We start from the raw sequence: 13635 nt of genomic DNA on the forward strand, positions 1-13635 counted from the left end.
CCTTTAGAAAGACGTATTAGAGGAGTATAATAACTGCCACTGTGACAGTAGAACTTTATAAAATACTCCTGTCACAGACGTCCAAAGCTGGGAAACTATGTAATGTAACGTTAATTTATACGTTTATAACGATCATTTCCACCTCCACTAGTTTCATTTCTTTTTGTTCCGCAATGTATTATGTTTTCCATCTTTTGCGCTATTTTGCCGGTTATTAGCGTGCTCATCACTGTATATTGCGAAGCAAAAGCGGATGAAACTAGTGGAGGTGGAAATTATCGTTATAAACGTATTAATTAACATTACATTACATAGTTTCCCACCTTTAGTCGTCTGTGACAGGAGTATTTTATAAAATTCTACTGTCACAGTGACATACTGTGTTATACTCCTCTGATACGTCTAAAGATGGGAAACTATGTAATGTAATGTTATTTTAGACGTTTATAACGATAATTTCCACCTCCACTAGTTTCATATCTTTTTGTTTCGAAATGTATTATGTTTTCCATCTTTTGAGCTATTTTGCCGGTTATTAGCGCGCTCATAACTGTATAGCATAGTGTTATATGTCTGTCTTGCATTCTGATTTCTGTTGTGGTTATGCCATTTATAATTTCCTTTATTAAAGTCCAGGTTTGATATCCATATCATGATAGGAAGGATACACTGGTTGATCATTTTGCTCCTCCAATATTGAGGTATTTTGTGGTTCTTAAGTATCCAACCGAGTTTTCCAAATTCTGTTCATGCTATTCTTATTCTTTTAGTGATTTTCGCACTTTGGTGTCCTTTGTTAACTTTCAGAATTAGGCCTAGCTAGATATTATTGTTTATTTTAAATACAGTCGGAAAAATGAAAGAAATGAACGATCACATCAATCGCTTATTTTGTATTTGCTGTCTTTTTCTATAAATAAACGTTTGTCATGGAAAAAGAAAGCAAATACAAAATAAGTGATTGATGTGATCGTTCGTGGATATCCTTTCATTTTTCCGACTGTATTAGTTTTAAACTAATTTTTACATACATAGATACAAATTTATCTATTAAATAGCCTTAACTATTGTAGTCAGTAATAAATTTCGTCCATTTTTAGCAATACGTTATATGAAATACATGTAGTACATTTTTTGTAATATTTGAATTTAAATCAAAAGACTGATGGTAATAGACTCATTTATAATGTATATACCTACCGTAAAATGTATGTTTTTATTAAATTTTTTTGGAAAATAAAATGTAATGTAAGCTTTTATTTTGTTTAATTTATATACCTCGACTCAAAACTTTGATTACTTTTTTAATTGTTAGTTAGATATAATGTATATATTAGTCCAGAAAGCCACTGCGCATCCGCTAGGAAAAATAATCTGATTCGGATTTTTTGCACAATCTTACTCAAAAAGGACTCCTTTTAACAAATTTTCATGTTACCAGGACCAAAAGGTGGTCAAAAATTTTTTAAACGTTTTTTTTTGTTTTTTTCCTAAAATTATTTTTTTTTTGCATGGAAAAAAGTTTTTTTTTTTGGTTTTTTGGATCATTCCAAACAGAAAAGGTCTTTAGTGACTTTTCTCTAAAAATGATAGTTTTTGACATATAAGCGATTAAAAATTGCGAAATCGGCCATTTTTAACCCTCAAAAACTATGTGAAAAACTAAAAATTTAAATGTTGCCAAGGTAGGTAGATATTCTTTAAACATCGATTGATGAAACCTTGAAGAGCTTTTTGCAATACAATATTCAAAACTCCTTTGTTTTTTAATTGATAATAAAGCGTGCGCGACACTATTTTCCACCGACAGTATGGTGCAAATGGAAGAAATAAATTCGTTATTTCGTAAACCCGCGACTAAAAGGAAAATCCCGAATCAGGTCGATTTTTATTTTTAAGTTATGATATTGTGGCATATATGGTATACAGTCGAACCCGCTTATTGGAATAGCCTTCGTGCCAATCAAAAGTATTTCTATAACCGGGATATTCTAATAACCGATCATTGGTCGCTAGTAGAAACGTTTCGGGACCTCAAATTTCTATTCCTTAAACCGGGATATTCCTTTAAGAGGTATTCTAATAAGCGGGTTTGACTGTACTTGTGACGTCATCCGTCTGGGCGTGATGAGGTAATCAATGATTGTTTTAAATGAGAATAGGGGTCGTGTGGTAGCTCATTTGAAAGATTCTTCAATTCTCTATTCAGTAATGTAAACATTTACATATTTATTTATACAGGGTGTCCTTCTACTTCTTCTTTTGTAAAATAATTTAATTAAAAATTTCTTTTGGGCACCCTGTATAAATAATTATGTAAATGTTTATATTACTAATTGAACCTTTCAAATGAGCTAGCACACGACCCCTATTCTCATTTAAAAAAATCATCGATTACGTCATCACGTCCAGATGGATGACGTCACTAGTATACCATATATGCCACAATATCATAACTTAAAAATAAAAATCGACCTGTTCCGGGATTTTTCCTTAAAGTCGCCGGTTTACGAAATAACGAATTTATTCCTTTCATTTGCACCATACTGTCGGTGGAAAATAGTGTCGCGCACGCTTGATAAACAATTAAAAAACAAAGTAGTTCTGAATATTGTATTGCAAAAAACTCTTCGGGATTTCATCAATAGATGTTTAAAGAATATCTACCTACCTTGGCAACATTCAAATTTTCAGTTTTTTCACATAGTTTTTGAGGGTTAAAAATGGCCGATTTCGCAATTTTTCAATTTTTAATCGCTTATATGTCAAAAACTATCATTTTTAGAGAAAAGTCACTCAAGACCTTTTCTGTTTGGAATGAGCCAAAAAACCTAAAAAAACTTTTTTCCATGCAAGAAAAATAATTTTAGGAAAAAAACAAAAAAAAATCTTTTAAAAAATTTTGGACCACCTTTTGGTCTTGGCAACATGCAAATTTGTTAAAAGGAGTCCTTTTGAGTAAGATTGTGCAAAAAATCCGAATCAGAATATTTTTCCTAGCGGATGCGCAGTGGCTTTCTGGACTAAATGTAATCTTTATAATATTTACTATTTTATACTGTGTTCCATTGCTCTCCATTTCATTAATTAAAAAATTTCGTTCTACGATTGAACAGTCGGTATTATTTTTATTCTTATAATTGTCGTAAATTACCAATTTTCATTAATTATAAAAGCAGAGTGATCCAGAAATATCTTAATGACCACATTAGTAAAATATCTGCGATATTTAGTACAAAAACAACACCGATAACATGTTCCCCTTGTCTCTCGTGACAACACAATAAAAATAAAGTTACCACTTCCGACTTCCCTGTAGAACTCTTTAAGAACTCCATTTATTTCATCATATTTCGCCAACCGTACTCAAAGGCTAAATGGATAGAGTCAAGCTCCGATTATAAAATTGTTTCCCACACAAAAGTTTTGAGTTCAACCACTCGTTCCGGAGCTACCGCCACGTCGTTCTTTTAAGCATTCTAAGGTTCAATGTAATGAACAATTTAACTTTAAATTTCTATTTAAATGCAGAATTACTGAATTCCATGATACCCACTAATTGGTCTTTTGAGGTTTTCTATTTAAAATTTCAACTTTTATATCGGCAGTCGCTACGAATAGAAATGTTTTTATTATTAAAAAACATTTTAAATTTAAACGTCGATGTAAATTAAGCCCTTCTTTTATAAATTGCTAATACCATTCAGTTAGTTTCAGTTTCAATACTCATTGTATTCTTTTTATGCTGGTTGCTTTTGTCGGTTTTATATCTGCAAACTGGAATTTGTTTTAGTCGATATTATGATGCCAATATGCTGTGATTAATAGTTTACTGAAAATTTACGACTAGACGAAAACCGGCTTATTTATAAAAGAAAATAATTATAAAAATTGATTTTTTTCCTTTAAAATCCAATTTTTTAATAATTTTGGTTATTTTAAGACGACATATTTATTGTAGTTTTTTTTTCTAAAAATGCTTAATTTAAGCGTAAAATGCAATAAACAATGAAACACGTCAAAAAGTCCCCTTTAGAAATAACAACAGAGGGAAACGAACATCTTGGTGAAAAGATGAAGTGAAAAGAGAAAAAAAAAGAAGAAATTATGGAAAGAATACATACAAGACAAAACACAACAAAAATATGAAAATTATAAGAGACAAAGAACAAAAGTTAAAGAGATAATTAAGAAAGAGAAAAAGAAAAGTTAAGAAAAATTCGGAGAAAAAATTGAAGAAAACAGCACAGAAAACGTAAAATTATTTTATGGAACACGACTTAAAAACCTAAGAAGCAACAAAGAAACGAAAGTTAAACAAATAATGAACAAGGAAGGAACAATAATAAACGACGATAAGACAATAATGGAACGATGGAGGGAATATTTCCGGCTGATTCTGAATGTAAATCAAGCGAATACAATGGAGAAGAAACGCCACATCAAGAGAGTATCCATGAGAAACACGAAAAATCCAGAAACTACAGAAAAAGACGAACTGAAAAATATATAGGAGTAAAAGCAAAAGAAAAATTGCTATCCATATATAACCCAATATGGAAGAGAAAAGTAATACCCAGAGAATGGACAAATGCAGTAATTATACCTATTGTATATACAAGAAAGGAAACACAAGAGACTGTAAGAACTATAGAGGTATATCACTACTATGTGTAGCAGCAAAAGTATACGAAACGCCTTAAAGAAAAATAGAGAAATATATCTGAGCTTTATAGACATGGAAAAAGCATTCGACTTAGTCAAAAGAAAAGATATATGGAAAAGCCTAAAGAAGAAACAAGTAAGTGAAGAACTGATAAAAGCGACAAAAAGTATATACATGAAAACAACAAATACAGTAAGAATGTTAAATATACAGTCAGAACCATTTGAAACAACTCAAGGAGTTAGACAAGGGGGAAGTCTCAGCCCAGTGCTATTCATAAATGTAATAGATGAGATAGTGAAAGAATGTAAGAAAACTTTCAAGAAATACTGCATCGGTTGGAACAGAACGCAAATGATAAACGCTGAAATGTGTATATTTGCAGACGACCTAGTATTAATTGCTGAAACAGCAGAAAAACTGAAATACAACTTAGAGAAATGAAACCTAGAAGCAAACAAATACAACTTAAACGTAAACAAAGAGAAGACTCAGATAATGAAAATATCAAGGAAACAAGGGACGAAAGATCAAATAGAAGTAATGATAGACCAACAAAAAATAATACAGACAAATTCATACAAATACTTAAGAACAGTAATCAAAACAAAGACCAATATGACAATATACAAAATAATATATAGACCTACGGTGATATATGGAGCAGAAAATTGGACATTAAACAAGACAGTAGAGCAGAATTCAGGCAGCAGAGATGAAATACTTTAGAAGAACGATCGGAGTAAAAAGGATTTAGAATCAAAAATGAAGAAATAAGAGAAAGACTCAAAATCAAACCGATACTCGACTCAATCAAGGAGAAAAAATTGGCATGGTTCGGACATCTAACCCGGATGGACAATAATAGACAACTATAAAGAGTGTGGGACGCCAAACCAATAGGGAAGAACAGAAGAAGAAGACCCATTAAAGAATGAAACAGTGACATCTCGCAGATACTGCAGAGTAAGTGTAAGACTTGGCAGAAAGCAACACAGATGGCATCCAATAGGAAGGAATGGAGAGAGTTCGTTAAGAGTTAGGACACCTCAGAAGATTGTAAAATATTGTCATAAATGAAGTGTATTATAAACGGCCCAACACCGAAAAGTACAAATGGGTCTACTGATTAAGTTAAGACGACATATTTATCCTTGTAATTTTTTTCGAAAAATGCTTACTTTAAGCGTAAAATGCAATAAACCATGAAACATGCTAAAAAAAAGCCACCTTTAGCGTTTTTGAGTCCATTTTTCAGTAGGTTGGATATCGAATTAAAGAAAAACAAAAAATATTCGATGGGAGCTTAGTCAGGTAATATTAAAACGCTCAATTCTATTTGGATTTTATATGGCATAAGTCAGTTTAAAAATTCTACATTATAGTTTCAAAAGTTATGCATCACTTAAAATTAAACAAATTAACGGATTCCGCTAATTTTTTTTATTATTTTAGATTTTTCTTTGGTATTTACACAGTTGGGAAAAGGTTTACTCAAACTTCTCTTTTGAATTTATACCGGGTGGAATAAAAGATATGTTTTTCTGATGTTAAGTTTGAGACACCCTGTAGGGAGGACGAGGTATATGTGTGGGTAGGTATACATCAAAATCGTGTTATAGCCTTATGTTTTATGAACATTTTGTTTTTTGAATGCACCTAAGAACTTTCGAAACAAAGAAATTAGACGGTTTAATTCTTTAATATGACGTGTTTTCGGGCGGAGGTAAATTCCTCACCAACCAGTAAAAACATATAATCCGACAGGTATTTTCTTCACCAAATTTAAAGGTTCCTATTAATCCGGTAGGTATTTTCCTCACCAACTCACTAAGGTAATAAAATAAAAATATAGGTTTAATTTAAGAATGTCTATTATGAAAGCATCCGAAATCCGAATTTGATTAGACTGATATTTTATTAATAAATTTACTACATTTTTCAATTTCAGTTTAACTTGTTTATCTTTGATAGGTTTTGCAATATGCCAACTTTAAATTTTAACATACGTAACTACCTGAAATTCTTTAATTTTTTCAAAGAAAATATATATGGATGGATGCGTATTACAAAACGATAAATTAAAATGCGAATGAAAAGATTCGCAAGCATTCGTAATACAAATAACAGATGAATTTGCCTCTGTCCGCAAATATGGGGAGAATATGGCATTTTCGTCTATAACGTTTCAACTAAATAATCAACATATCTATTTTAAATTTCATTTCGTGGTTTGCATGACATTAATTCAAACACAAAACAATCTGATACGTCTTCTGGTTTTATATGTAAGGCCAAAAGTATGTTTCAGCCACTTGCCTCTTTCAGAATCATTTTTATATTCTGATATTAAATCAAGAGACCAAGATATTTCTATACCAAGCTTAGTGTAGGTGAAATTTACAACCATGTATTTTAGTGTTCGGACACATTTCAATAATTGCATTCCTTTTCAAAATCTTCAAAAATTTTACTAACATTAAACTCAATTTTGAGAGCTTTAAAAATTTCTGATTTTAACAAATAAAAAATATTGTTGTAAATTTCTGTTTTTTTTTTGTTTGGCAGTAAACAGTATAATAAAGAAATATAATGCCCATTAATTAGCCGATGAATAATGAATAATTGCAATGTGCCATCCATATAATAAAATTCAATGTGGCTAAAAGTCTTAATTTATTTCACAACTAAATACAATGATCCTACTTTTGACACAGTTTATAAAGAGAAAATTTTCCCTCTTGGTTGTTTTTTCAGCACACCCCGTCACAAGTTCTTGAACCACATCAATATTGGAAGGAAGTCGACCAGGCATCATTTTTCGTCGATAATTATATATTTTTTGTTATGTAATTGACAACAATCGTAGTAATTGTTTCAGACAAATTAGCTGCAAGTGCTTGGCGTAAAATTTTTGCTGGTTTTTCAATTCTCTTCTGCTTTACGTTTACCATCGTTAGAAACAATTTTTCGATCTAACTTCTGACAATCTGGTTCATGATTATGTTTTCGGCTACTTCTAAATATTGCAAAAATTGCACCAATAGTAAAAAATTTCGCACTACAAGTTGTTTTATCCTCCAGAACACTTCTTCACTTTTTAAAACTTTCACTTTATAAAAAATTAGATTTTCAAATACCAATACCGCGTAAGATTTACCGCGATCACTTTCTATTAAACATGCCATTTTTGTCAAAATTCCAATTGTGACTAAAAATAAAATACTATAATTAATTAATTAATTATTATAATTATAGGTACCTACTGTAATTTAATAGTAGATCAATAATTCAATTGAATGCCTTTTAGCAAAAACTACCTGAAATAACTGAAATAACCATTTTGGTCTTGGTGAGGAAAATACCTGTGAGATTATGACATACCCTTATAAACGCAGGCAAAAGATTATTTTGGTGAGGAAATTACACCCGCCGGTGTTTTCACTGAAACAAAACTAAATAAAAAATAACAGTTAATAAACCTTTAAAACAGCCAAGACCAAGTGAGCGGTATGCACAGCAACATAAGAGAGATGAAATGGTTTAAGAAAGGCTCTATGATGTTTTGGGGTGGAATTTCCTTGAGAGTAAGTACGAATTTGGTGTCTACGTGGAGGCTATTTAAAGAGCGAGAGGTACATTGCACAGATAACTTTCTGTGAACACTTTCTTCCTTTCGCAGTATATATAGAAAATAATTTCATCTTAGTGCCTGATAAGACATGGCTTCCTCGCGTATCGTATGTCGTCACTTAAAACATATATCAACGATTAAAATCGTGTAGTTTTTTTTTATTAAAGATATCAGAGAAACTAAAAAATAAAATGTTCACAAAATATAAGACTATAACATAATTTCAATGTATACCCACCGTTCTACCTTTTTCTTCCTACAGGGTGTCTCAAACTTCGTGTCAGTTAAAACACATGTTCCAGTATCAAACCGTCTATTTTCTTTTTTCTAAAGATATCAGGACATTCAAAAAACAAAAGGTCCACAAAATATAAGACTGCAATAGCATTTTGGTGTATATCCACACATGTACCTTGTCCTCGCTACATGATGTCTCAAACTTGACATAAGAATAACATATCTTTTCTTTCACCCGGTATAAGTTCAAAAACAATTTAAGTAAACTTTTGCCCAACTGTGTGAATGCCAAAGAAAAATGTAAATTAATAAAAAAAAAACATTAGCGGAATCCATTAATTTGTTACAGATAATATATATTATCTACGGTTAATATGTTTATAAACAAATTCATATACCGTTGCATTTCAAGATATAATATCGCCGGTCCGGAAAAAGTTTGACATATAACATAAAAAGCAAAATTCTTCAGGAGAGCAAAAAAAAGATTTTTAAATACACTGCGTGTCAGAGAAAACGGGCCACGCACAAAATGGGTCATTTTTATATCTCGAATTTCCTAAACGTACTGTCCGATTTAAGTGATTTTTTTAATGTGTTATATCCTTATTATTTAGCAATACTGCTGTAATAACATTGTTGCTAGACAGGTAAATTGTCATTGTATACCAGGTATGTTTTCAGTATCAAACTGTGTTTTTTTTCTTAAAGTTCACCAAACCCTGTGAAATATTTTATCATTTATAACATACTGAAATAAAAACCCAACTATAGGCCCAGGTTTTCTGAACGTTCTGTTTTTTTATTCATTTGCTTATGTTGGATAATAAAAAATGTTAGGTGCTTTAACATGTTCTTCATCAATACAGGTTGTTTCTAAATAAGTGCGACAAACTTTAAAAGCTTATTCTGGATCAAAAAAGAATAATCGTTTGCTTGATAAACATATGAAGCAAACAATAAAACACAAACTTTAAAATACAAACTTTAAAAGCTTATTCTGGATCAAAAAAGAATAATCGTTTGCTTGATAAACATATGTCTGCAAATGCTTCGTTTCCAAGATATAGGTTGAATATTTTTTTGCAAATTGATGATTTATTTATTGTTCTAAAACCGGTTAAGATATGCAAATGAAATTTGGTAGTTTTTAAGAGACAGTTATTGCGCATTCTTGACACGCAATTAAGAGTTCTATATTCTCCATTGGCGCGCATACGGATCATATTACCTTTCGAGTCTGGTATCAAGAGTCATCCGCTAATATGTTTTGAGCTGCGCAAATAAAGTTATTATTGCCAATATATCTGCCAACGCTTGATAATCGGACAGGGTACTGAAAGAAAAGGACTCCTGTCATAAAAACTAGGACTCCGTGAACATAAAAGGGCAAACTTACATTTATATGTTATCGTTTTCTAATTAATTTATTGACTCTTTCGTATTTTTTACGTGCTGTCTTCCATTAGAAGGTTGGCGACTATCATAGCGATTTGAATTTTCAGTAATAATTGAATGACTGAAAATAAACACAAATTTCTAATAATATGTACAACAAATGAATGCAAATAAACAAATGCACGGTATTGTATAGGTTAATAGGATTAAGTTCATCTATTTAGGATCTGTGAGTAAAAATAACACGTAATGTAAAAAATACTAAATAAATAATGTCAAACGTCTGCAAATAAGCAACGTTCAGTCTAGGGATGGGAAAAACCTACCGGTTTTAACTGAAAACCGGTTTTTTTACTTCGCAGTAGCCGGTTTTACCGGTTTTTTGTCCCGGTTATAACCGATTTTTTCTTTTTAAAGTAAAAACCGGTTATTAGGTTTTTACGGTAATTAGGATTAGGTTAGGGATTATTTTGGATCCCAATCATAATTATTATTCTCAAGTAATTATTCCAAACAAAACCATATTTCAAATTTTATTTTATAAATACAGAAGCATACTGAAAGTGAAAACTCACAGTAGCCAGAAACAATTAATTTTATTACATTATTTCGTTGAAAAGGTATTTGTAATCATAATATTTACATAAGAAGTGATCTGGTTGAAGTAGACGCAAACATCATCTATTTTTCACACTCGACTCTTGACATTGAAAGTGGGTGAACGACTTTTTTCGATTACCAAAAATAATTTTCTGACTATTAATATCGAATTACCGATTACGAATACGAATCTCCAAGGATTTCCCTACGTTTTCAAAACGATACACCCATACAGGAAGTATTAAATGATTTAAAATGTACCTATTATACAAAAATATACAAACGTGTTAAAAGAAATACATGATAAATTTTTTTTGATGGCAGTAAAAATAAAAGATAGATTGCATTATCCAATTTATCTTTAAGTAAAATATTTATGTTGATATTATTTTTTTTAAATCCCATTTGAAAGAGTATGGGAAATTTTTTATAAGTTGACATGGTTGGGTTAAATTGTATATTATTGCAATATGTATATATTAATCTTACGCTATATTATATTTAATAATAGTCGGTAAATATATAATAATAGAAAATAATAAATAAATATAATAATTAATAGAATAAAATGGTTTTATTAAAAATTGTGTTTTATTTACATTGATATTGATGTTCTTTCTATAGTACTAATTTTGATCATATTGATATCGAGTATCGAGTCGAGTGGAGTATCGCAAACTAAAGTGCATTGCAAATGTAACATTGTAACCTATTGAATTAAAAAACCGAAAACCGGTTTTTTAAAAAACCGTTTTTTTTTTGGCCGGTTATAACCGCCAGGTTAAACCGTAAGCAAAAATAACCGGTATAACCGAAAACCGGTGTTTTCTCAAAAACCGCCATCCCTAGTTTAGTCTAAACTGTTTCGATACATTATATTCTCTATAATTTCTATATTTTGCATAATAATTATGATATTTGTAATTTTTGAACAAAATGCTCTATATATTATTTTATAATTATTAATTAAGTTAACGATAATAAACTTACCCTTATTACTAGGTATCACATCGGGATTCTTATCATCTTTATCAAAAAGATCCTCCGATTCAGATCGTAAAGGCAAAGTGACTTTCTCCTTTGCATTGAAAAAGGACGGACGAAGAGCTCGGGAACCCTCCCTTCGCGCTGTTCTTATCCTAATAGCCCCCAACACAACAACTGTTACTAGAAGAAGGGCAGTTACGATCCCGACGAGGATGCCTAGAATGGGTGCGAGCTCTATATTGTCCTTTGTACCCAGTGACAGAACTGAAAGAATATAAAATTTGTTAGTAGATGGATTCGACCGTTACTTGATGGAAATTCATTTTATCTAATAATAAAACACTGGAAGCTTTGTTTTCAATACTTCTCAGTACAAAATTTGTTATAATTTATTACTTATAGAACTGTTCCGGCAGAGTGCCTTTCTTCAGTAATTTATTTTACTATGAATCTGCATTTTTAAGTCTCTAACTGTACAGGTTGAAGAGCGAGAAACTGTTTGTCAAGATTTTTATTCAGAATCATATTTTTGAAGTTATACTTCTTTACGATCGAGAGTGAAATTTTATAATGCCGGGCGCATGAGCACACAGACAGTATGTATTTCGTTGCTAATCATTCAAGATATGTATGTATCAGCGCTGTCAGCGCAAATAAGTCATATTATATCATATAAAAGGATATATTAGTGTTCTTAGTAAATGTATTATTTAATTTAATTTTTGTGTCTTTGGATTTGTCTTCCTCGGGAATAAGATATTTTATAATAATAGTAAGTATATTTAAAGTATTTTTGTATACTTCACTTGGTCCATTAAATTTGTCAGTATGTATGAGAAATCTTGTAACCTGTCAAAGCAAAAGGAATATAGCTCAGTGGTAGAGCGTGTGACCGGCGATCAAGAGGTCCCGGGTTTAAATCCCGGACGATTCATATTCTTTTTTTTTTATATTTTTGGTATCGTTTTAATAAAAAAATTTTAAAAGTGGTAGCTAAAGAAAGTTAGTTTAATATTTAAATAAAATACAAATAACCTGTTAAGTATATTAATTTCGTTGAAATCATAATAATAGAAGTATAACTTCTTACGTGCGTACAAAGTACACACACACATTGTTTTATATTTTTTAATTTATTAATTTCCATAAATTCTAATAAAGTTAGTCAGACCTTTATTTTGAATATGAGAAATTTGAAACTGTTCATTTAACTAAGTGTGGCCGCTAAGTGCAGAAAATTGCACATACGCCCCCATCCCACTTAGTAGCCGTCACTAATACTTCCAACCAGTGGTCTCATGGCAAAATTAGCAGTGCCGGAACGCAATGCCGGAACGCACTGCTAATTTTTGTTTACAAAACCTAAATTCTCTATATATATTTTTTTTCTTTTCTTAACCAGTGCCGGAACGGCGTTCCCGCGCGTTTCCTCACCATGACACCACTGCTTCCAACTTACTCTTCAGTTTGCTAAACGCTGCCGATCTTGTAACGGTGAGTGCCATCGTTACGATAATATTATATTTATTCCTATAAGTCACCTAACAAGTATGCAACCAGTTATGCGTTCGTGCTTAGAACGGGTTACCTAAATTTGGGACCAAATACAATATAAGGTTGGTACTAGATTGCGGAATTCTGGTCTCAGCGTGTGGCTGTACGGCTTCCGACGGAGGGGCATATCATATCGCCAGCGGAGCGGATGGTCACTTGAATTTCTAATCTCGTTGGATGAACCCATAAATAACTTCTTCCATGGCCATTGTTTGAAGAATACTATTTTTTTGGTTGAAATATTCGTTTATAGCAGAGCAGTTTACGTTGGAAGGAATTATTATTATTTTGTTTTGGATTTGTGGAGTGAAAAAGAAGAGTTTTGTTTCCAATATTTTTTTTTTGAAAAGCAATGGGTATGTATGAAAACTATCACTTAGCTGTTTTTTATGTCTTTTTTCTATTAAAAATAACCATCTAAATCATTTTTAATACCATATTTAGATTATATTAAAAGCATTGCTACTCTTCAATTATCACATTTCCAATTCTTAAATACTTCTAATCTACGTTTACAGGAAAAAAATAGAATTCTTAGAATTACATTTTCACTCTCAAA

The 13635-nt window shown here is 31.1% G+C and overlaps 1 protein-coding gene across 1 annotated transcript in view; it reads right to left on the minus strand.

Moving 5' to 3' along the window:
* Positions 1–13635, minus strand: part of LOC114330063 (nephrin-like) — a 197134-nt gene that overhangs the window by 77911 nt on the left and 105588 nt on the right. Inside the window, exon 5 of the mRNA XM_050652916.1 lies at positions 11526–11786. Within this exon, the coding sequence (XP_050508873.1) occupies positions 11526–11786 (261 nt within the window). The remainder of the gene's footprint in view (positions 1–11525; positions 11787–13635) is intronic.

This window comes from Diabrotica virgifera, chromosome 6, assembly GCF_917563875.1.
Source record: "Diabrotica virgifera virgifera chromosome 6, PGI_DIABVI_V3a".
NCBI classification, from domain to species: domain Eukaryota; kingdom Metazoa; phylum Arthropoda; class Insecta; order Coleoptera; family Chrysomelidae; genus Diabrotica; species Diabrotica virgifera.